General features: G+C 45.1%; 1 protein-coding gene across 1 annotated transcript in view; it reads right to left on the bottom strand.

Moving 5' to 3' along the window:
* The window catches only part of LOC111161130 (dynein axonemal heavy chain 9), a 317708-nt gene that overhangs the window by 60266 nt on the left and 232546 nt on the right, over nucleotides 1-24896 (bottom strand). The window contains exons 53-59 of the mRNA XM_022524635.1: nucleotides 23242-23477; nucleotides 18325-18447; nucleotides 17172-17376; nucleotides 16076-16240; nucleotides 10707-10847; nucleotides 7485-7655; nucleotides 5194-5316 (exon numbers count right to left, since the gene is read on the bottom strand). Coding sequence (XP_022380343.1) covers nucleotides 5194-5316; nucleotides 7485-7655; nucleotides 10707-10847; nucleotides 16076-16240; nucleotides 17172-17376; nucleotides 18325-18447; nucleotides 23242-23477 — 1164 coding nt within the window. The remainder of the gene's footprint in view (nucleotides 1-5193; nucleotides 5317-7484; nucleotides 7656-10706; nucleotides 10848-16075; nucleotides 16241-17171; nucleotides 17377-18324; nucleotides 18448-23241; nucleotides 23478-24896) is intronic.

The following is a 24896-nucleotide window of genomic DNA, read 5'->3' as shown; positions in this document are numbered from 1 at the left end:
AGGTAAAGACAAGGGAGGGGCATCTTGTAGGGTGGGGTCAGCAGGAGTCAACGTCTGGAAGGGGAGATTGTGGGATGTGTCAGAAAGCAGGAGAAAAGTCTTACTTGTGACCAGGGGCAGGTAAAGTGGAGAAGGAGAGAGACCCTTGACCTGGGCTTGCCTTGGCTTATTTCCCAAGCAGATGAACGCATGTCCTGTTTTTATGTGCCCTTTCCCATGGGGTCCATGGCCCCATGACTTCACCCTGGCCACTTAGCAGGGGATGTGCCATCACCCGTACTGAGAGGAGGGGTGGGGAGCAGTGCAGGATGGAGAAGGGAGCTCCAGGAGGTGAAGGCTCTGGTCTCAGCGTCCCCCCGACCCTGCCCCCCTTAGGAGCCTCTTGTGACTCAGAGACTGTTTTTAAACTTTCGTGGGCTTTGATTTTCTCATTTGGAAAATGAGGCCAAGTCATCCTTGTCTGCGTAGCTCATATTCTGATGCAGATACGAGTGCTCTGAAGACTATAAAACCCTCCCCGGTGCTTTCTCAGGGTTCCTACAGTTACTGGATCACACTTGCTGGTTTACTTGCCCATCACCTCCCACAAGACGGTGAGTTCCCTGCAGGCAAGAACTTTCTTAGGCATCTTTGTATGCCTTGGGCCTCGCAGGCTGCTCGGCACTTAGAAAATGCTCAGTTAATAAAGTTTGACATCTGCGTGGCCAGTGGGAGGGCTCTTGACAGGCTGAGAAAAGCTGCCTCTGCTGTAATTACTTCTCTCTGTGCTGAGGAACTGGCTCCCATCTTCTTCCTCCAGCTTGTACCACCATTAACCCTCCTGCACACCCATTACCCCCTTCCGTGTCACCACTCAACAGGGCAAATGACACTCTGATCAGTGTCCCCAGCTGCTGGACTGGGTCCAGGATGCACTTTCTTGAAGCCCTGGGTTGAATACAACGGCCCCATTTAATCTTCCAAATGAGGGAAAGGGATTTCTAGCCTTCTAATAAGCTAAATGAAAATGACTAATTAACCTAATTACATTGGACTATGTAGCAAAATACAACTGTGTTCAGCTGGCATCTGGAGGGGTTGGTAAGAGGTCCTTTCACAGGCTGACAGAGGCGTGCATCCCAGATAAGATTTTTATAATGAAGAAAAAGAACTTGCCCATTACCTTCAAGTTCAGCATTTGGCGAGACTTAAAATTAAAAAAAAAAAAAAACACCTTACAGAGAATAAATAATAAAAACAGTGTTTTATCACCCAGACTTCACTCATCACTTGCTTATTCGTTCTTTTTGGGGGGGCAACAGAGCAATCGACCTTCCTCATCAGATAGAATTAAGAGACTTTTTTATCATGTCCCATTCAATCAATTTTGTTTTTTTTAGGCTGAAATCCAACCAAACACTTAAAAGGAACATTTATCAAAGGTTTCGTTCATGAACATGACACGCTGCTCTCTGTTTCCATTGGACGGGTCTGGGACTCCATAACACGACTCACAGAAAGAGGGAGAAAGCCGCACCCATTTGTAAAAGCCTTTGAAAAGCCAGAGGCGCCTAGCCCACAAAACCAAACAAAAAAGCCAAGCAAAGCGAAGCAAACAATCTGTCTTGTGAAAAGAGAGATGGAACCAGGAGGCACAGCAGCTTCGGAGTGGAGGAACGTAAAATGAAAACAGTAGGGAGTGGCTTTGAATCATTTATTCTCCATGACTTCTGCCGCAGACGGCTTGGTGGGATAACAGAGATGATGGCAAATGGACTTGACCCAAACTTACAATTCCTCAACGCTTTTCCATCAGTGGGCAAATGCCGTCAGGCACGACCCACGTCAACCACAGCATATATACAGCCCACAGCTGGTAATGAATCATCTCATCGTAACTCTTGTGGTGTGAATCGTGTTCCCCCAAAAAGATGTGTTAAAGGTCTGACTTCCCAGACTTGTGGATGTGACCTTCTATTTGGAGACAGGGTCTTTGCAGGTGCAGTCAAGGTAGGATGATGTCACTAGGGTGGGCCCTAAGTCATTATAAGTCATTCTTATAAGGAGGGAAGATGCAAAGAGACGCGGAGAGAAGACAGCCACATAAGGACCTTGGGGGAATGGGCTGAGTCTGCCACAAACCAGGGAACACTGGAGCCAGCGGAAGCTGGAAGAGGCAGTGGAGGACCCTCTCCTAAAAGGCTCTGGAGGGAGCACAACTCTGCTGACACTTAAATTTCAGACTTCCAAACTCCAAAACTGTGAGAGCACCCAGCTCGCGGTGCTTAGTTATGGCAGCTCGGGGAAACTACCTACTGCATCCATTCACATTTACTGATCATTTATTGTCTGTTCGGCCGAACCCTGTGAGGTGGGTATGATGACGGCCATCTTGCCGATGAGGAAAGAAAAGTTCAGAGGAATAAGATAACATGCCAGAGGCCATACACACTCAAACTTGAACTTGACCCTGGGGATGTCTGACTGCAGAGCCTGTGTTGACCAGTCTGTCACTGCACTACTTCTTCAAAGGGACTCCTGCAGAACTGATTTCCAGAATTTATTTTCCATAAGGGCATCAGACGAGGAGGCACTATTCTCTACTCTAGGCCCCCACTGTCTGTCCGACAAGGTAGTCAATGAGCAGGTGAAATGTGGCTCATGTGATCGAGGAATTGCATTTTTGATTGTACTTCATTGTAATTATTTTAAAATTTAGGTTTAGAATCTAGAGCTTGCTTTAGTAGTTGGAAAACTTTTAAGTTGCTTGGAACAACTGAGGTATATGAATCAATGATTTTAAATCTAAATTTTATGAAATCTAAAAACATATCAAGTATTTTTTTTTCTTAAGATTTCATTTTTAGGGGCACCTGGATGGCTCAGTGGGTTAAAGCCTCTGCCTTCGGCTCAGGTCATGATCCCAGGGTCCTGGGATGGAGCCCCACATCAGGCTCTCTGCTCAGCAGGGAGCCTGCTTCCCTTCCTCTCTCTCTCTCTGCCTGCCTTTCTGCCTACTTGTGTTTTCTGTTAAATAAATAAAATCTTAAAAAAATGATTTCATTTTTAAGTAATCTCTATACCCAATGTGGGGCTCAGACTCAATTCTGAGATTAAGAGTCACGTGCTCTACTGACTAAGCCAGCCAGATGCCCCTTAAATATTTCTATGAAAATTTAACATCTGAACTGAAATGAACTACTAGTATAAAAAATACACACCAGGGAAATTCAAATCAAAACCACATTGAGAGACCACCTTACGCCAGTTAGAATGGCCAAAATTAATAAGACAATAAACAATGTGTGTTGGAGAAGATGTGGAGAAAGGGGAACCCTCTTACACTGTTGGTGGGAGTGCAAGTTGGTGCAGCCACTTTGGAAAACAGTATGGAGATTCCTCAAAATATTAAAAAGAGAGCTACACTATGACCCTACAATTGCACTCCTGGGTGTTTATCCCAAATATATAGATGCAATGAAAAGAAGGGCCATATGTACCCCAATGTTCATAGCAGCAATGTCCACAATTGCCAAACTGTGGAAAGAACCAAGATGTCCTTCAATGGATGAATGGATAAAGAAGATATGGTCCATATATACTATGGAGTATTATGCCTCCATCAGAAAGGATGAATACCCAACTTTTACATCAACATGGAAGAGATTATGCTTATTTGCCAGACGGGACCCGGAATGACAAATGCAGTTAATAAATGAAAGTCAAATCACACCTTTATTATTTTGGCCACAACTACAGCTTGCAGACCCAATCTGGCCCACCACCTGTGTTTGTAAATAAAGTTTTATTGGAACTCAGCCATTTCCATTTGCTTCCGTATTGTGTGTGACTTTGGCAGAGCTGAGTAGTTGTGACAGAGTCTGGCCCTCAAAGCATAAATATTTACTATGTGACCCTGTGCAGAAAGTTTAATGAATCCGGATTTAGATACAGTCCTGATTTAGATACAGATGATGAAAAGAATAGCAGCAGACCCTGAAAAAGAAGCTAGAAAAATATTTTGGGCAAAGGCGGCCTGAATGGAATTAGCCTTGAATTTCCTAAGATGGTCCCTTTGAAGAGGAGAGCGTGTGTATAAATATTAAGTTCTGGACTTCCATTATAAAGTAAATCAACTTGATGGCTCTTAAGGGAATTATGCTCTGCGAACCAGCCAGCCCACAAAGGTTACATACTGTAGGATTCCATTTACATAACATCCTTGGGAGGATCAAATTATAGGAAGGGAGAACTACAGATAGCGGTTGCCAGGCATTAGGCGTTAGGCAAGGGAGCAGGTTGTTCTGGTAATCAAGGGCACCATGAGGGATCCCTACAGGGATGGAATTATCTGTATCTTGACTGCGGTGGTGGGAACATGAACCTTCACGTATGAGAAACTAAACACACACACACAGACGTGCATAAAGTCTAGCGAAATCAGGGGTGCCCGGGTGGCTCAGTTGGTTGGCTGGCTGGATGCCTTTGGCTTGGATCATGATCCCAGGGTCCTCCGATAGAGCACCACATCCTGCTTCTCCCTCTCCCTCTGCCTCCCCCCACCCACTCATGTGATGCACGTACGCATGCGTGTGTGCTTTCTCTCTTGCAAATAAATAAATCAAATCTTAACAACAACAACAACAACAAACTAAGCTGTACAACATAGCAAGACAAAGGGCTTTGGGTTAAACAGGAACAGGTACCGCCTACCTCCCGGGTGTGAGAACAGAATGCCTTTCTAAGGTGCTCAGTAAATGTGAGCTATTATTAACCACTGAGAATCCCAGGCTGGAATGCGTGTCCTGCTTGGAGACTGAGTTGGGACTCTCCTGGACATCTGTTTGGTTCCTGGAAGCCCTGCTGCAGCACCCCCGTGCCAGTCCCCGGGCTTCATGGAGGAGCTCACCTTCTGGCCCTCAGCACTGACAGGTGAAACACAGCTTTGCTGAGGCCAGGAAGCTTGCGGGATCTTAGCGTTTCCCCACATTCTGGAGGCAGAGCCTGTACCTTGCATGCTCCTGGCTTCTCCAGCAGGCCCGGGAAGGGCGAGCTCTGCTCTGGGGTGCCAAGTAAAGACCCCCGCCTATGTTTAACACAGCTCTGTGCTAGTACCCCAAAGGGAGCCCTGCTGACATCATGCGGACACTTGTCAGGGGAAAAACTCTGAGAGATGAGAACCTGACTTATTTCTGGGGGGCCTTTTCTACTGACCTTGATACCACCCCAGGCCTGATGGGAGAGGAAGCTCACGGGACTGGTGACACCCGTCTGTCCTGGAGATCGAAGCAGGAAATCCACTTCCGCCACATCGACTTCCTGGTTCATGAGGAGAATCTGCAATGTGGAAGAACGGTTTCTTTAGGGGGTTGGGGGCCACAGGGTTCTGGAGATCTCGGGGTTGGCACTCAAGGTAATTACTGCTGCTTTGAACCCTAGAGCTTGCCACCGGTTTTGGGTGTTGAAAGAGGGGGGGAGGGGAAGAAAGTGAGTATCTGTGCAAATCCCTCCTGGGTGTGCGTGTATCCACCCCAAATATCAGGGTGACTTAAATACACACAGTGAATGGCTAGCTACCTTGGTTGGCAAGTATTTTGTACACCAGTCCCAAATGCCATGGTGTATGTCCCCGCAATCACATCGAGACGATGACACATACAAATGACGGGACTTGAGGAGAATGTCAAAGTCACATACAGATATATGCAAAACAGAAATGCCTACGTGAACCAATAATGCAAAAGGGCATCCAGAATAGGGGGCTGGCTGGCAAGCAGGGGTGGGGGGATTAATTAGGTTAAACCTTCTACGCGTGGTTTTGAACTGGGTGTTGGAGAAGCGAAGGGGTGGGGCTGTCTGGGCAGGAGGGGAAGGTGCTCCAGGGAGGGGCCAAGGAGTGGGCGGGGGCTTGGAGGGGGAGTTAGTGAGGTGTGTGCAGGGGAGAGTGGAACACTCTGCTTGGCCAGAGCTAACTATTCACACTGAGAGGTGCTTGGGGAATTGTCCGCTCCCCCTTTAAATGGTGTTCTGTGCTGTGAGGTTACAGATGGGAATGCTCACTAAGAAATAATGATTTGGCAAATTTGAGGAAAAGTCTTCTTAGGAGGGAAAAAGGCCTGGTAAAATGAGGTTAGAATATTTATGAGGAGAAGAGCAAAAGCTAGGGTTGGGAGCTCCTTGGGGCTTGGGGGTGATGAGTGGCAGGAGGGAAGACAGTTCATGCTGGGGTTTAAGTTCTTTTTTTTAAAAAATTTATTTATTTGTTTATTTATTTATTTGACAGAGAGAGAGAGATCACAAGTAGGCAGAGAGGCAGGCAGAGAGAGAGGGGGAAGCAGGCTCCCCACTGAGCAGAGAGCCCGATGCAGGGCTCGATCCCAGGACCCTGAGATCATGACCTGGGGCGAAGGCAGAGGCTTAACCCACTGAGCCACCCAGACACCCCCATAAGTTCTTTTTTTAAGTAGGCTCCATGCTTGGTATGGAGACCAATGTGGGGCTCGAACTCACGACTCTGAGATCAAGACCTGAACTGAGATCAAGAATTGGATGCTTGACTGACTAAGCCATCCAGGTGACCCAAATTAAAAAAAAAAATTTAAGTAATCCCTGTACCCAGTGTGGGGCTCAAACAACCCCAAGCCCAAGATTTGCATGCTCTGCTGACTGAGCCAGTGAGGTATCCTGAGTTCTTTGTATGACGGCCACATGCGTCTGGACTGGAGAGGGAATACAGGGGGTAAGGGGACAAGCCATGCTAACACTCCCCCACACATTCAGGCTTCAGAACATGCAAACGTTGTCAGCCCAGAATAGACTATCCAGTGTTTAGAATTGAAAGAGGCCTTCAAGACAAGCTAGTGTGTGCTCCCACTTAACTTATGGAAAAAATTCCCAATCCTAAATGATTACAGGGATAAATGCAAGAAAGTAAGTTTTCGTGCCTTTTTGATGTTGAGAATAAGTGAAAGACAAGGTTTTTAAAATTAGCACTGGGGGTCTCTGATGCACCCAAACACTTGGAAATCAGAGTTTCTGAGGACCTTTTCAAGGCCAGGGTTGCTGTGGCTATGAAAAGACATTTGCAGTTAACATGGGAAGTTTGGCACATTGAGCTCATGTCTCTCAAGGTAAATAATGAGGGATGCTGTAAATTTCTTACAGCATCTCAAAAAGGATCTAGTTATTGGTATGGCCATTGAGTTTCATTGTTTGTGCCAGTTTTGGGTTGATGGGTCGTGGAGGGTTATGCTGAGGAGGATCTGAGGTCACCCAAGGTAAACAGGAAATACACAGTTGGTCAGACATGGCCGCCATGAGTGGGACAATGGTGAAGCAACACGCATGCACCATATTGGAACTTCTTGTCCAACACTTCTGCTTAGAGCCAAATAGTCATCACATTCTATGGGAAGCTGTGTGAATAGAAGAAACGTTCTTTACTCCTGCTGGTTGGGCACTGGAAAATGACCTCTTTTCCAGAAACTTCTTTAATCCACATTTACCTGAAAGGTAAGCTGGGTAAGGTAGGTCAGCTTATCACACTCAAAGAGCCCACGGGTGGTGTACTGGTACACCGAGAAGGTGATGCTGTCTATCAGATTGGTCACGCGTTCCTTGAGGCTCTGAACAGGAGCAGCCTTCTCCACAGCCTTCCTGAAGACGATGCTGAATGCCTGGGGACAGGAGGGTGGACACTGGTAATTTACACAGCTCTCTTTGTACATAGCTAGTAGACTTACCTGGGAAGAATACTGTAATTCACTTGCCAAGAAATGATTTCCCAGCATAGCCTGCCAAGAAGGGACTGTGGCCACAAGACAACATGCTATTAGCTCTTTTCTTAGTTTGCTTGTATGAATTACATGGCTACGAAGTGGGCAAAGCTATGGGGCATACAGACGAGAGCCTACAGTTTTGACCAATGAAAAGTAATTATCCAGTAGCCCAAATCATTAAATTAGATCCAGTAAGTTTTGTTGGATAACTACCCTCCAAAAAGAGTACACACAGCCAACAATAATCAGTTGGGCTTAATGATCCTAGCCAGTAAACTCCACATTCTTGATGGTAGAACCAAAATGTGATGGACAAATTTATTATCTTAAAGAGACCCTTGTAAATGTCATAGGCCCTCAGAATATTTTCAAATTAATTATTTTTCCATTTGGGAATGATCAGAACCTCACGTATTGTTTTTCTTCCTACGAATGTGCATTCATTTGGAGAGTCCTCTTATGCATTCCTTATTTCCTGATAGACACTTCCTGCGATCAGGGAGCAGGGTGCATAGCCAGCTTTGGCTCCATCTTTTGAACATGAAGGCTTTCGTATGAAATACAAATTTACATGAATCAATTTTTCATTACTTTAAAGTATACAGCATTTATAAAAATATTAGGAATGCTACATTTTGAATGGGATATTTATACAATGCTTCATTAAAGAAAATTGAAATCAAAAGATCATTGGGCCTTCTCAGTTCATGGCTATGCAGATTTCCAGTCTTTTCTCTATTTCCCTTTTGTGGCTTTAAAAAGAGAATAAAAAAAGTCTTAGGTCTTTCTAAGACTAGGCATTTGAACCTCAATGGAAACCAATATGAAATCTGTGTCTCGGTATTTCCTCATTTGCAAAATGGGGGGAAATATGAATTCCTTTATTTCCTAGTTCCTTGGTCTTTCTTGTTGCTGAAACCCTTATAGGCTTCCTTCCTCATTCGTGTTGAGGATTGCGGCAACATCTTCTGACCACCTCAACCCAATCCCCTGGGATGTTTCTCCACACCTGGCAGGCTGGGGATTGGACTTTCCTTTGAGAAATGCCATTCCAACAGCTGGGCCCCTCCATGTAAGGCACACAACAGAGGGAGCTGGGCCTTCCATCAGTCCTGGACTGATGGACACCTCAGGACACCCTGAGCACTTGGCAAGTGAAGTCTCATTAACCCTGTCTTAGCCTTTGGCTGAGTTTTGAAGAAAAATTGCAATCACGTAGGTTCCATCTTAACCGTGTTATAAACTTCCAGGCTGGTTCACGACTGGCTCTCGAAGAGTTTTTGCTTGTGTAAAAGCAAATAGACACACTGGAACACATTCCTACTCAAAACAAGTTAGAGGGCTGGGATGTACCACACTGGCCTGTCTCTGGTTTCTGTGCTCTGAAAACGCCTCTCCTTTCTCTGCCTGGAACAGAAACTATAAAGTTCAACCTCAGACCAAAGCCAAGACCAAGGAGACTCCCAAGGCTGTTTTTTCTTCCAATCACACAAGGCTTCAGGGTGTACTATTGTTTCAGTGCCCCTGAAGACACTTCATCTCATTATGATTAAGTATTTAAATCTGCTTTCAGTGATCAAGCTGGTCGGCAATTCTTAACAGCAGCACGGGGCCCCACAATGCCCTCCTGCCCCAAGTAGCGCTTCCAGTGATGAAGCAAGCCTCTATCAGGATATTATTGCTTCAAGACAACTTACATCGTGTTTCAGAACACACATTTTCATGGGTTTCATTTGATATCTTTTCAACGGCTCTTAGAACTAAGGAGTGATCTTATAGTTATGAGGCTTATCATCTAACTTTCATACTGTCTTGAAATACTTCATAATTCTTTCATCTGTTGCTTTGACCCGAATACAAGCCCAAGTACTAGATTTATTATAAAAACATAAAATATATATTTATTAGTAATTTTTTAGAGGGGATGGGAGGGCAGAGGGAGAGAGAGAGAATCTCAAGCAGGCTCCACACCCAGAGTGGAGCTCCATGCAGGGCTCAATCCCACGACCCCAAGATCATGACCTGAGCCAAAATCAAAGGTTCGGACACTTAACTGACTGAGCCACCCAGGTGTCCCCAAACCATAAAACATTATAAACACATTTCATGTAATCTGCAGTTGAGGGAAGGGGCCCCAGAAATGGTTAAATGCCACCTGTAATTTGGTGAGCCCCAGGTACAGGAGACATCCTGATTTGCCACTTGCTCACCTCCATCCCCACACCCTGGCCCCAAACTTGGTCAGAGTTTACCTTCACAGAATGAGCTGTGTGCTGAGTGTGGGTATCTATCCTCTGTTACATCAAACAGGGAGGTTGTTCAGAAATACTCCTACCCACAACATCTCTCCAACTGTGGTCTTTTCCTGAATACCCTCCCAGAGGAAGATATATGTTCAGTGACTTGCTTAAAATTTACAGGGCTTTGTTTTTTCACGAGTGAGTTAAGTTTAGTCAGCACTTACAATTTGCTGACGTTGCTGGTTTAGAAATATTTCAGCAACCATAAAGCAGTAGCTTTGAGGATATTGGAGTAATAAGACAAGTCATTTAAGGCTGGACTGCTATTATTGCCTGCTTTGGTCCTTAGTGGGTATGAATGGCATGTACCTTTGATTGTCCCTCTATCCTATTTTAAGCTCTTTGGGGGCAGGGGTCACTTCTGATATTTCTCAGTCCTCCTACCGCAGCACCCACCGTGTCATCTGTGCTCACTGAGTGAGTCAGGCTGTGGCATCTCACATTCCAGCCCAAGTACCTGTGAGTCCTGACTGAATGCCCCAGTTAAAGAGATGAGGACCATAACGTGGGTCTGAAGGCACTGTAGCTGCCTTCCCGGACTTGACCTGGAAGACCTGCCCTAGCTAATGAAGCCCACGGACAAGACCTCAAGGAGAGTTGTGGGGGCTGTATTACGATGATTATGCAAAACAATGCAGAAGTAGGTCACCTTGAGAGAAAACTGGTACATTGGGTGGACCTTGCTGAGGTCGTTCATGACGAAGTAGAGCAGAGAGGCTCGGGCAGCTGCCGGCCGGTAGTGCTCTCGGGCCTCATTGATTTCCACTTCTGTCACCTTGGCCTCTTGGACCTGTTGGGGAGGGAAACAGTGGTCCGTTGTTCCAACCAACCCATCAGCCTGGCTTCTCTGTGTCAATATACACGGGTCCGCGTGAGGGGAGGAGGGAAGGGTCTGGGGGGGGTGGATAGCAGCTAGGTTAGGAAGCTGCCATGTTATTTATTTATTTATTTATTTATTTATTTATTTTGTTAGAGAGAGAGAGAGAGCGCATGCATGTGTTTGTGCATATGCGTTGGGGGTGGGGCAGAGGGAGAGAGAATCCTAAGCATGCTCCACACCCAGTACAGAGCCTGATGTGGGGCTCAATCTCACAACCCCAGGATCACGACCTGAGCCAAAATCAAGAGTCTTGCACTTAACTGGCTGAGCCACCCAAGTGCTCCATGCTGTGGTATTTTTTTTTAATAGCGCTTGAGTGAGAAAGGAGGCAACATACTCTTTCACGAGTGTGAGTACAAGCTCTTCCCGCTGGGAAGTGTGGGCCATGCAAGCTTCTGAGATCCATTTCAAATGAGAAAGATCTCACAGAAAAAAACATATATAACTTGAAAAGAAAGAAATAAACTTATGTGCGTATGTATGTATGTATATTTACATATACATTACTTGGAAATAAACCAGAATTCCAGGCAGTGAAAATCCAGTGAAAACAGCAGAATGGAATTTTGTTTTAATTTTTATGAAAGAGTTAATATGTAAATTCAGAAAGAAGATTCCTACTTTCCTTCCCTCCTCCTTTCCCTTTCCTTCCCTTTCCCCTTCCTTCCTTCCTTCCTTCCTTCCTTTTTTCTTTCTTTTTTAACAAAAATGTAATTCCAGTGTAGTAACGTTCAGTGGCATATTGGTTTCAGGTTACAATACAGTGATTCCACAACTCTATATGTCACCCATTCTCATGGTGAGAAGTGTACTCTTAATCCCCATCAACCATTTCACCCACCCCTCCACCTGCCTCCCCTCTGGTGACCATCGGTGTGTTCTCTAGAGTTAAGGGTCTATATTTTGGTCTCTTTTTCCTTTGTTCATTTGTTTCTTAAACTTCACATATGAGAGAGACCATATGGTATTGGTCTTCATCTGACTCCTTCACTTAGCATTAAAGTCTCTAGATCCACCCATGTTGCCAAAGGATCTCTTTCAATGGAATAGTTTATTTTCGGAAAATTTCTTATCAAGGGAAAAATGAGAAAAGAGACCTTAGCATCAGAGAGGGATTCTGCAAATATTCTTTCAGAAAGGGATTCTGTATTGTAACCTGAAAGAACATACTGCTAAATACAGACCTCAGTATGACCTGCCTTATGCTCCAGAAGAATGAAACCAATGATAATTCATGAAAGTCTCAAAGGAAAAAGTACAATAATAACAACAACAATGACCCCTTTTGAAGATGAGCTTGCAGTAAACAGTTACAAACTTCAGAAAGAAATGTTGACCAAGGGGACAATTGAAACTATCACTCTGCCCTCTCCCCCCAAATCCCAGAAGGATTAGCATTCCAAGAGCTGAAGATCACTGAATGGTCTATAGATCACCATTAACTATTTCTGCTTAAGAGCAGTAGAGATGAAAGAAAGCATAAAATCCAGACATTAGAAACAGGAAGATAGACTGCCTGAAAAAAAACCACACAACTCACTAGGACTTCTAAAAATAAGAATTCAGTTATTTAAATGAAAAACCAGTGCACGGGTTAAAGAATGGACTGGTGTCAGAAAGAGAATATGCAAACTAGAAGACAGATCGGAGGAAACTGGAACAATAGCAGCTCAGAGAGAAAAAAGATGAAATATATATAAGAGGTTGTGAGAGTTGGCAGACAGAATGAGAAGATTCAAAATACACCTAACACAGGTAAGTAGAGAATAGAAAGAAGCAACACTTGGAGCTATAATAGCTGAAAAATTTCCAAAATTGAGATCAGAGCTCATCAAAGAAACAGTCAACATCAAAGAGAATTTACTATCCACAGGCCCTTGAAGAAATAATTATTTACTTCAATTAGAAGAAGATTGAATCCAAAAGGAAGAAATGAGGTCTGAGAATTTCTTACATACATGGTTAATCTAAAAAACAAAGGCCATAAAAAAAAAGGCCACCTTGGGAATATTATGTGGAACTAAAATATAAAATAGTAACAGAAGATGGGAAAGGATGATCAAAGCATTCTGAAGTCCTTATATTGTTTTGGTTAGAGGTCAGATACATCATTAGACTTTGTTAAGTCAAAATATATATTGTTAAGTCACACATAAAATGAAATATAATTTTCATATATAAATGAAACAAGATTCATCAGTAAGATAAAACAAAGTAAATAACTTTAAAATCAGCAAAGGATAAAGAGGAGAATAAAGAAAAAGCAAGAAAGGAGAGAAAACTAAGTATGGTTGCTAGAAAACATAAATTAAGAGAGTAGAAAGAAATTCACTCTATCAATAATGTTAATAAATGTAAATCAGTTAAATTCAGCAGTTGAAGACATAGATTCTTGGAAGGGGTTGGACTGAACAAAAATCATACAATTACTCAGAATGGTGTTCTTGGGATCCATACGTTTCCAGCTCACCTGGGTTCTTAATGCTGTCCATGAACTGTGTTTCCGGAGTCATGTTTCATTCCTATTCCAGCAACTGCAAACCTTCACTCCGCTCCCGAAGCTACCTACCTCACCACCACTCCTTTACTCTCAGCAGGTGAACATGACTCATGCTCTCCCTGGTTATACAGAGACCAACAGAAGGAATCTCCTTCATTTCTGCCTCTCCTCTGATTCCTTTAAGTCTCCGTCTTCCTAGCTCAGTTGCCTACATGGATCCATGGACTGTGTATCTCATTTCTAGACTCATGTTTGTCCCCAGACCCTACCACATTGAAACTAGCTCTCCCTCTATTTATTTTTTTTTAAAGATTCTATTTATTTGAGAGAGAGAGAAAAAGAGAGATAGCATGAATAGGGGAAGGGGCAGAGGGAGAGGGAGAAGCAGACTCCCCACTGGGCAGAAAGCCTGACATGCAGCTTGATCCCAGGACCCCGAGACCATAACCTGAGCCGAAGGCAGACGCCTAACTGACTGAGCCACCCAGGCGCCCCTCTCCAACTTTCTAAAGACATCTGTGTCATCATCTGTGACCTAAATGACATTTCCCCTGACTTTCTTATGTCCTCCACTGTATTAATTGTTCCTTCTTTTTCCTGTAAATTAACATTATCTTCTTGACTCCTGCTTTTCTTCTATAATCCATGCATCCTCCCACCTCCACAAGGATCAGGCATGCTTAGTCTCTCCCATCTCAGGGGATCCATGTTCTTAAGTCACCATCCTTTCTCTCTCTCCCATTTCAGTTTGACTTCTTTAAAGGGTTGTTTATACTCACCTTCCCTTTTTCAGCTCCCATTTGCTCTCATTCTAATGTAGTATGGCTTCTGCTTTCACCAAAACCATTCTCCCCAAGATCACTGATGAGTCCTTTTTGCAGAGTTCAGTGGCCACATCTCAGCCACATCCTATTTGAGTCCTCAGTACCATTCAATACCATTGGCACAACTTCTTCAGATGCTTTCTCTCATAATCCCTGTCTATCCTCTCATCTCTCTACTCTATTCCAATTCACATCTTCTGTATTTCTCTTCAAACATATTAGTCTTCTTCAGTGCTCTATTCCCAGTCTCATCACTGCACACATGTCTCCTGGGACTTCATCCACTCCTGGTTTCAATGACCAACAACTTGTTGAAGACTGTCAGCACTTTATCACCAGCCAAGATTATGTATCTAGAAACCCATGGTACAGACCTATGCAAATGGCCCAAGGTGCTTGAAACTCAACAGAACACAAACTAGAATGATAATTTCTTCTCATCCCCCAATTCATTTCTGCTCCTATCTTTCAGTTTTGGGCACCAATACCTAGCTAGGTGTTTATTCCTGGAATCTGAGACATTTCCTTGACTAAAACTTTTTTTTTAAAGATTTTATTTGTTTATTTGACACACACACACACAGAGAGTGCAAACACAGAGGTGTGGGCAGAGGGAGAGGGAGAAGCAGACTTCTTGCTGAGCAGGGAGCCCAAAGTGGGGCCTGACCCCAGGACCCTGGGATCATGACCTGAGCTGAAGGCAGATGCTTAACCTACTGAACCCCCAGGTAACCCTGAAACTTTTATCCACATATAACCATATGTGAATTGGTTTCTGTCCATCTTCCCATCCCTCCTGCTCAAGACAGTGGAACTTCTACATACTTATTGTACAAACCCTGCACCCTCATATCTGGAGATACGGAGAACCCGCAATAAAACCCGGTGGTCACACAGTGGCCATGGAGACGATGTGAGGCTGGACCTCCCTGTTCTCAGCCTCTCGCTCCAACCTCAATTTTCTATTATCCCAGAGAGGCCATGAGCCAGACTACCTGCCCTCATTGTTACTTTTCATTTTTCCTATCCCGTCCCTACCTGGAACAGAGGCTTTGATATTTGGAGAAATCCCAAAACTCTGACAAGGAGTGTATTCCCTCAAAGGTGTACTGTTACCATTCTGAGCAGGGCTGTCATTGCTCCTCTGATTCAGGAGCAGGGCTGGCAACGTTCTTGAGCCTGTGTAAGCAGCAGCAGCCTGCCCACGAAGAGCGAGGGGCTCAGACACCACCACGTCCTATCTTCCAGTCCCCCATGGGGGAATAAAAGCCTTCCAAACCTTGTGACATGAAGGAAGGAAGCTCCATACAGCGTTGTCAACCGTTTTGGAGAGCTGAGCTTCCTGAGAATTCACCCGAGTTCCCTCATGGACACTGGACTTGGGAGATCTTTGTGGGCGGGTGGGTTTTCTCAGGGTGTGATCATGCCTGAAGCAGCCAACGCTCGAAGCAGTGTGACTTCTTAGCTTCAGGGCCATTGCACAAGCTGCTGAGGATCAGCTACCATCAAGCTACCATCAAGTCTGAGCTACCATCCCCTGCACGGAGGATGAAGCCGGGCACCGACTTAATGCTCATTAGATGTCCCCGGGGCTGAGCCGCCAAACGCCATCTCCCAGAAGATGGGGACTCCCTAACATGGGTTGTGAGCTGGTCGACTCAGGAATCCTGCCTCCCTGGACTTTCTAGAAGGAATCTGGGAACCTAGAAAAGCTATCTGGGAATTTTGACTTTTTTTTTTTTCCCCAAAACTCAGAACTCAGGGGCTGGGAAGAGGGTCTTGCCTCCCAACCTTGGCTGACATGGCAGTTTTACCTTCTTCTCAACTTCAGCAGCCGTCTGCTTGGTGGTCTCCAGGTTCTCTACTAAGGCTGTGTCCCCCAGGAAGTTCCCAGATGCTGAGGAGAGGCGAGACAGCAGGTCGTCTTCTAACGTCTTCAGGGTGATTTTGAACCCATTCTGCTGCTTCGTGAGATCTGACTGTAGACATGGAGCAAGGGGAAGTCAGGTGTGGAAGACCAAAGGATCCTAAACAAATAAATGCTATGGGGGTCAAGTTCCCTCCTTCAGATGGATGAAGTGGGAAGCCAGATAGCATGAGGCCAGACAAGCAGATGAACGGGATCCCAAATGCGCCATTTATTAGTCATGTGACTTTGGGCTAAATTCACTGCTGCTTTTTCTTCTTCTTTTTTAAAAGATTTTATTTGACAAAGAGAGAAAGCACAAGCAGGGGAAGGGCAGAGGGAGAGGGAGAAGCAGACTCCTCGCTGAGCAGGGAGCCCAATGCGGGACTCGATCCCAGGACCCTGGGGTCACAAATGAGCCAAAGGCAGATGCTTAACTGACTGAGCCACCCAGGCACGCTGACTTTCTGGTTTAAATTAGCTCACTGACTTTTCAATAGAACAATGCATTATTTTCTTGAAAAGTCTTGTTCACTACCTCAAATGACATTATTTTTGTTTATTTACGCTGATTTTCTGTGTTCCTCCACTAGACTGTAAGGTCCACAAGGGAAACATAGTCCCCCCGTCCGTGGTATTTTGTTGTAGCAGCCTGAGTTCACTAAGACCTTCTCCTCCCACGGTGGTTACTTCTGGACTCATGTGGGGGCCCAAGCATGTTCCTAGCCCTGGGCCAGGCTCTGCTGTTGGTGACAAGAGTGTCTTCTGCTTCCCTGATGTCTTCGGCCTCTCTGGTCCTTGCCTTGCTCTATTGTCTTTCCCAACTTGACATTCAGGCAGCTAAACGGTGCTGGGCACCCCCTTGTCAACCTCCCCAAAGTTTAGCAAAGAACCGTGACACTCAGCTCCAGGAAAAGCAGCTCCCAACCCTCGCCCGGAATGGGGAGCAGGATGTGGGGGTCGAGCATTTTCGTCCTCCCTTCCTTGGTGGGTAGCCGACATACCTTCAGCTGCTCCAAGTCTGGCCTCTCCATGCTGACCACAGCAGCCAGCAGCTGGTCCTCCAGGCCATCTCTGGTCACCGTGAAGTTGATGAGCGTGGCCTGAGCCTGTAGTTCAGGCTGGTAGTGAGGATTGGCTAGCTTGGTGTGAAGGATGAGCCGGAACTTGGGATTGTATTCACACTCTTTGTCTCCGATTTTAATGAATCTGGAACACAAAAGGTCATGCTGGAGGTGGGGTGCCTTCCTGGGAGATTCGGTCAAGGACAGAATTCTAGATGTTTTTTTGCGAGATGGTAGCAAACAATATGGCCACATTCGGATTCCTCCCAAGCATGTCTAGATTGAGCCCTGAGATCCTTGTTTGCCCTAATGTGGGGCACGGGCGTGTGGGGGGTGCAGGTGGGGGGTGAGAGACTTTCTCATGCGGCCGCCATGTTTGATTTGGTGTGCCTGACTCTTGGGAGGGTCCTTCACACTGTGGTCCAAGTAGGCTGGTACATTATGAGACTTTCCCAGCAGATGGCACTAAAGCGTTTGCAGAAAAGGACACCAACAGTTCGCACAAAGGTGCTTTACAGGCTTGAAAGATAGGGCGCCCTTTTTTCATGACTGATGGAAAACTATTTATGGCCTGGGCAGTGGGTGAAGGTCCGGAGTGAAGAAACCTTCTGTGATAATTTTCTTTCTATCTCTCTCTTATGTGCCTGCTGTCCTTCATCCTCTCCCATCCTCTTCCTTCTGCCAGACACCTGCTAAGCCCTGATCCCTTGCCAGCCCCCAAATCAACAGGGGCTCATCCAAAGGCCAGAGTGCCGAGTTCTCAGAACCTGGGAGTCTAGCTTGGATAAAACCTTCATGTTCACAAGTCAGTCTGTGTTTTGAGCACTTCCTTTCTAAAGTTCCTCCGAAACCATGCACTGTTCCCACATAGGAGGAAGTCAAGGACGTGACTGTGGGGCGCAGAGTTATTCCAGGAAACTTTCTCCGCAAGTCAAGGGCAGCTAAGTATTTCCCTCACGGAAGCAAGAGAGGGGTGCGTGCTGCGAGGAGCACATGACAGGAGTTCAGGAGGGGATGGCTGGGAAGAGCGGACCTGCTCACGGTTCTGGGAGCCGGCTCCCCAAGAAGGATCAGCGACAGAGCAGAGTCTTACCGTCCTTTCTTGATGACCTCTCTCCCAAGCAGGGGTCCCAGAACAGGATCAATGGACTCTTCTAGGTTTTCGATCAGCACCATGTCTCCGGCCTCCAGGGCATGCTCCAGGGTTTGGAGGTAGCTGGAGAGAGAGTCCTGCAGCGTGAGTCGGTGGTAAGGTACAGATGTGCAGAAAACGTAACATGACAACTACGGCCTCTGTGGCAGATGTGTGGGGGCGCAGCTCCCTGGGCTGACTCCGGTGGCCCTGTTTTCCTCTATTTAAATGTATATTTCTGTGATCTTGTGCAGTTTCAGAAATAAGGAAATATGACAAAATATAAAAAAGGATATGAAAATGAATGTGATCTTTTCATTGGTCATTCACATTTTGGTGTTGAAAGTGTGTTTTGATATATTATATTTTCAAGTTGATTCCTTTTATTATACTTTATTTATAATTTATGTTTGCATTTGTATTTATTTATTAGTGGATTCGTACAGCATATTTGTTTTATAATTTGTTTTTTTTTTAAATTTTTTAAAATTTATTTTCAGCTTAACAGTATTCATTGTTTTTGCACCATACCCAGTGCTCCATGCAGTCCGTGCCCTCTCTAATACCCACCACCTGGTTCTCCCAACCTCCCACCCCCTGCCCCTTCAAAACCCTCAGATTGTTTTTCAGAGTCCATAGTCTCTCATGGTTCACCTCCCCTTCCAATTTCCCTCAACTCCCTTCTCTCTAACTCCCCTTGTCCTCCATGCTATTTGTTATGCTCCACAAATAAGTGAAACCATATGATAATTGACTCTCTCTGCTTGACTTATTTCACTCAGCATAATCTCTTCCAGTCCCATCCATGTTGCTACAAAAGTTGGGTATTCATCCTTTCTGATGGAGGCATAATACTCCATAGTGTATATGGACCCCATCTTCCTTATCCATTTGTCAGTTGAAGGGCATCTTGGTTCTTTCCACAGTTTGGCGACCGTGGCCATTGCTGCTATAAACATTGGGGTACAGATGCCCTTCTTTTCACTACATCTGTATCTTTGGGGTAAATCCCCAGTAGTGCAATGGCAGAGTCATAGGGAAGCTCTATTTTTAATTTCTTGAGGAATCTCCACACTGTTCTCCAAAGTGGCTGCACCAACTTGCATTCCCACCAGTGTAAGAGGGCTCCCCTTTCTCCACATCCCCTCCAACACATGTTGTTTCCTGTCTTGCTAATTTTGGCCATTCTAACTGGTGTAAGGTGGTATCTCAATGGGTTTATATTTTGGTTCTTGGAGGTAAAATGTATCAGAAACATTTTCCTGGGTCCTTGAATATTCTTCTGTAACAATTTTCTATGACCAGATGTTAGGCTGGACTGATATACCTTAATTTCTTTAACAACTAATTGTCAAACCCAGATTATTTAAAATTTCTCAATGTTATACAGAGTTTATTAAACATGTTAAAACGTTGATTCTTCTCTAAATAGACTGGTAAGTTTGATAAAACTTCAGTTCAAATAACATACAACAATGAAACTACAGAGACTGACCATAAATCTTAAAGTTAGTAAAAGAATAAGGATGGTAAAAAAAGAATTAAAAGTTCCTGAAAAAGAAGAGGAAGGACTCATAGTACCTAATACTAAAATATTTTATATACCTTGAACCATAGGTATATGGTATCCTATGTATAAGATACACAGGAAGAATCTGAAAGGATTTCAGCTACCAGAAAGTTAGCAGAGTTCTTCTCTGAAGCATGAATCACAGGAGTTTTTAATTTCTTTTATTTTGTAACACCCTCCCCTTTTTAACAATGTAACTTTTTCCTGATACATTACTTTTGTAATGAGCCAAATATAAACCTAGGTAATCAGAGGCCAGTACAGTATTATATAAATGGAAAAGATTAAAGACTGCTTAATAAATACTTTAATGTAAACTGTCATCTCTAATTAGTCGAGGAAAGGACGGAGAATTTAATAGATGGTACTGGAACAAGGGCTAACTACTTGAAAATGAAAATTAGTTCTGTATCTTCTATAGGAGCCTAAAATGTATTTCAGGTGATTGGATTTCAATGTAAAAAAAAAAAAAACTTACAGAAAAACCTAACAAATATAGGTGAATATTTATATAATTTCTGGAAAAGACTTTTCTAAGCATGATGTATGGAAGAAATGGATGACATACCTGGCTTAAAAATCCCCCAAACAAAAAAGGCCCCCAAACTGTCATAGATCAAACCCCACAAATAAAATCAGAAGGCAAATGACACCTGGAACAAATTTTCATTCATATGATGAATGGACACTAAGGAGTCTTAACACATACTGTGTGTATTAGAATATTTATATTCAGATAATACACAACAAATCCAGAAAACTATCCAACAGAAAAGTGGGCGCACAGAAACACAGAATTAATGGACACAGTTACTGTGGGCTTGCTGTGTGTCAGCACTGTCTTTGGTACTAGGGATCTAGAACGAGCAAAGAGGAAAATGCACCTGTGTCTAAGGTACGGTTGTTAGCTAATTAGAAAGGAACCTTTTCTTTCTTTCTTTCTTTCTTTCTAGAGAGAGAATGAGAGCATGAGTTGGGGGGAGGTGGGTTGGGCAAAGGGCGAAGGAGAGAATCATAAACAGGTTCCATGCTCAGCACCGAACCTGATGTGGGGCTCGATCTCATGACCCTGAGATCATGACCTGAGCCTAAACCAAGAGTCGGGGGCTCAACCAACTGAGCCACCCAGGTGCCCCTAGAAGAGAAAGCTTTGATCCAAGTGTGGGAAAAGGCCAAGATGAGATTATCTGGCCCATGACACAGATGAAAATATACCCTGACGTACCCTGGGATTCATTTCAACTCTTACCCTCTCTAGAAGAAAGGATCCATGCTGGTAGCCAATATTTGCTCTGTTTAATGATTTTTGTAACATTGTGTGTTTGAGTTAAACAATGCTGGCTGATCTGGACCTCTGGGCAGCCACGTTTGGGACATATGACCAGAGCAGCAAGACTCTCATTGGCGGCTGTATGTTAGAGTGCATAAACCTTGGGTTTCTGACTGAGGACCACCTGCTTCAAACACTGCCTCCGTTGGTTGTTAAGAACATTCAATAAATTAATTTATAATGGCGATGAAATGTACATCACACACAGCCTGCCATTTTAGCGGCTTTCAACTCCACAGCTCAGGGACATCAGGCATATTCCCACTGTTGTCACCACCACCCATCTCCAGAAGTTGTCCATTGAGACTTTGTTGTCCATTGAGACAAAGTTGTCCACTGAGACTCTGTACCCCTTAACTAATAACTCCCCAGACCCCTCCTCTCAGCCCCCTGGGAACACCATTCTGCTTTTTGTCTCTGTGGATTTGACAACTCTAGGAACCTCATGCAAATAGAACCATACAGCACTTGTCCTTTTGTGACTGGCTAATTTGACTCAGCAGAATGTCCTCAAGCTTCCATGTTACAGTGGGTGTCAGAACTTCACTCCTGTTTCAGGCTGAATAATATTTCATTGTATGGGTACAACGCATTTTGTTCATTCATTCATCTGTCGACACATCCTTGGGTTGCTGCCACGTTGTAAATATTGTGGATAATGCTGTTATGAACATCGCTTTTATTTTTTATTTTATTTTATTTTTTTTATTATGTTCAGTTAGCTACTATATAGTGCATAATTAATTTTTGATGTAGCATGAACATTGCTTTTAAAATGGTATACTCTTGGGGTACTTGGGTGGTTCAGTTGGTTAAGTGTCTGAGGCTCAGGTTTCCACTCAGGTCATGATCTCAGGGTTGTGGGACTGAGTCTCACTTTGGGCCCCCCGCTCCGTGAGGAGTCAGCTTGTCCCTTTCCCTCTGATCCTCCCCCTGCTCATGCTCTCTCAAAATAAAAAAAATTTAAAAAAATTAAAATGGTATACCCCTGCAGACATTAATTTACTTCTGGGAACATCAGTTTCCCTAAATGTGAAATGGTACCAGTAATGCTAACCTTATCAGCTGTGTGGATTAAGGAAAGCATTTGAGATAAGGTCCCTAATGTGAGGACTGGCACATATCAACCACCTCACAAATGATCTCTGTCCCTCGCTCTCTCCGCCCCTGCCCCGTCCTATCCCACTCGTGCGTCCTGATGGCACAGAACAGGAACCGAGAACCGAAAATGTAAAGCTAGGTTCTAACACAGGTACTGAAGCCATGAGGTAGGAGGTGCTAAGGCCTGGGACAGGTGCTGGACAGACATGCTCAGTGTTGTTCATGGCCCTTTGGGTAGTAACTCCCCCATCGGGTACGTACGAGGTCACGTGGCAGGTGCCAGAGCTCTGGAAGGTGAAGAACTGACTTGGTCGCTATGTATCCAACTGCAATGGCCCATTGTTCCCGAGGAGAGACAATGTTTAGGTTTGTTCTATGGGGCTCTGGGCTGGAGGTGGGAACAACGGGCAGAGAAGTGGGCTCTAGGATGGGCTAAGACAGGTGCTTTTTGGCTAAACATGAAGGGAGACTTTGTGAAACACAGAATTTTGCTTGCCCGTGGAATGTGATGTTCGGGGTGGACGTGTCCAAGGAGAGATTGGAGGGGGATGACAGATGGTGGAGACAGGACTCCTGGTGGGTCGGGAGGCTCTCTTTCGCTTTCTCTATCTCTTTCTCTCTCACACACACACATGCACATGCACACACACACACATGCACTCACATGGTTTCTCATGGCAAAGAAAAGCAGAGACTTGGAACCCACGCATCTTTCATTGAGAGGTTTCCTAAAATGAGAAGAGAAACAAGAGAAACCTCGTGGAAGGAGCAGGAAGGTAGAAACAACCCACTGGGCCTTAAGATCCACTCAGGACACTTTTCCTGTCCTCTCCACACAAACGACACGAAGGGAGAAGCGACGTGCTCAGCCACCTACCCCTTTTGGCCAATCTGGGTGACCCGGAGGTTCTCGCCGTATCTGTTCTTGATCCACTTCACGCCTTGTAGCTGTGGGTCGACTGCGAGCGGCCAGCGCTCACAGCTAAGGAGGATGGTGGCATTCTCCGTGGACATGCGGTCTGCGGGGAGGCCCTGGTTCTGCCAGGCTGCCACGTCAGCGTCGTCCGTCAGCACCCGCAGGGGATCCAGGGTGGGGTTGACAGGGATGGGGACCTGAGGAGGTGGAAGGAGACCCAAGATCAGAGCAGAAGCAGGCTTCCTCAGCTGGGGCCGGGGGGAGATCCTGAAGTCGCCACGACTCCTTTGAAAGTATGATCAAAATCCCCCCAAAGAGTGCTTTTCTGGCTGTGTGATGATTTCTGGAAGCGTTTTCTTCAAGTCCTGGGAGGTTTTTTTTTTTTTTTTTTTCTCTTGACGGAGGAACAGCAGTGGAGATCCGGCCTCCGTGAGCCTTTATTCTTGGGTGTACTCATCCAAACCGAATTTCTAGCATGGGTTATATGTGCGTTATCCACAGGCTCCTCTCTGCCCTTGCTCATGCTAATAGGGTCCCTTTTCCTCCGAGTTCTGATACTCAAGGCCTACCCCTGCCTGTGCCATGTCACCCTTCCCGTCACGCACAGCACTCACCACGTGCTGACAGAGGCCCAGATTGCAAAGAACCAGAAATGCTTCCCTTTCTCCCATCCCAGAACACCCCCCAATTCTGGGGTCCCCTGCATAACCTCTCCCTGCAGACTTGCTGGCTGGTGCATCCTGGGAAGCCTGCCAGCACACCTCCAAGGCCTGAGGATGCCTCCCAGGGCCTGGTTCCCTCTGTGACCCCCGTGTGTGCCCCAGACTCCTCCTTTTCTTTTTCTGTTGACCACACTCAACTCATTTAATTCTTCTACAGCTAATATTTTCTACTGGGGACACATTTCATGCCTACATTTTTTTTAAATTGGGGTAAAATTCATGTCACTTAAATGAACCATTTTAGAGGGCCTGATTCTCTGGCATTTGGTCCATCATGATGTTGTATATGATGGCCAGCTCTATCTGGTTCCAAAATGGTGTCTTCACCCCCAGAGGAACCCCATACCCTTTGGCAGTCACTCCCCTTCCCCTCTACCCCAGGTCCCAGCTTCTACTAGTCTACTTTCTATACCTCTTCTGGATCATTCACATAAATGGAGTCCTACAATGGGTGGCCTTTTGTGGCTGGCTGCTTTTGCTTAGTGGAATGTTTTCAAGGTTCACACACACATGACCCTTTAACCTCTCTGTCTCTTTCTCCTCTGTGGTTTGTCTTCCCTATTCCTTCAGGAAACCCTGTCAAATCCATCCCCTTTCCTTTAGTCTCACTCATGAGGGTGACGGACAGCTGGCACGCTACCATCAAACCAAGCTTGAAAGCAAGATCTACCTCTGGAGGTTCTTACCCTGGGATCAGGAATGTATCTTGAATCCATTTTATGCACCAAAAACATTCCCGTGAGAGAAAATCCATGGGTCTCATCAGAGCGCCATTTTGGGTCATGGTCCCCAAATGCGTAGAAACCCCAAACAAAGCCAGAAAAATCCCCTTGGAGCTGCCATTGAGCTCTTTACCTTCATGCACTCAGCGAATGATTGTCGTTTTGATAATTT

The sequence above is a fragment of the Enhydra lutris genome, unplaced genomic scaffold (genome assembly GCF_002288905.1).
Source record: "Enhydra lutris kenyoni isolate GAN:26980312 unplaced genomic scaffold, ASM228890v2 scaffoldscaffold82, whole genome shotgun sequence".
Taxonomy (NCBI): domain Eukaryota; kingdom Metazoa; phylum Chordata; class Mammalia; order Carnivora; family Mustelidae; genus Enhydra; species Enhydra lutris.
This window is presented reverse-complemented; position numbering and strand designations above follow the sequence as displayed.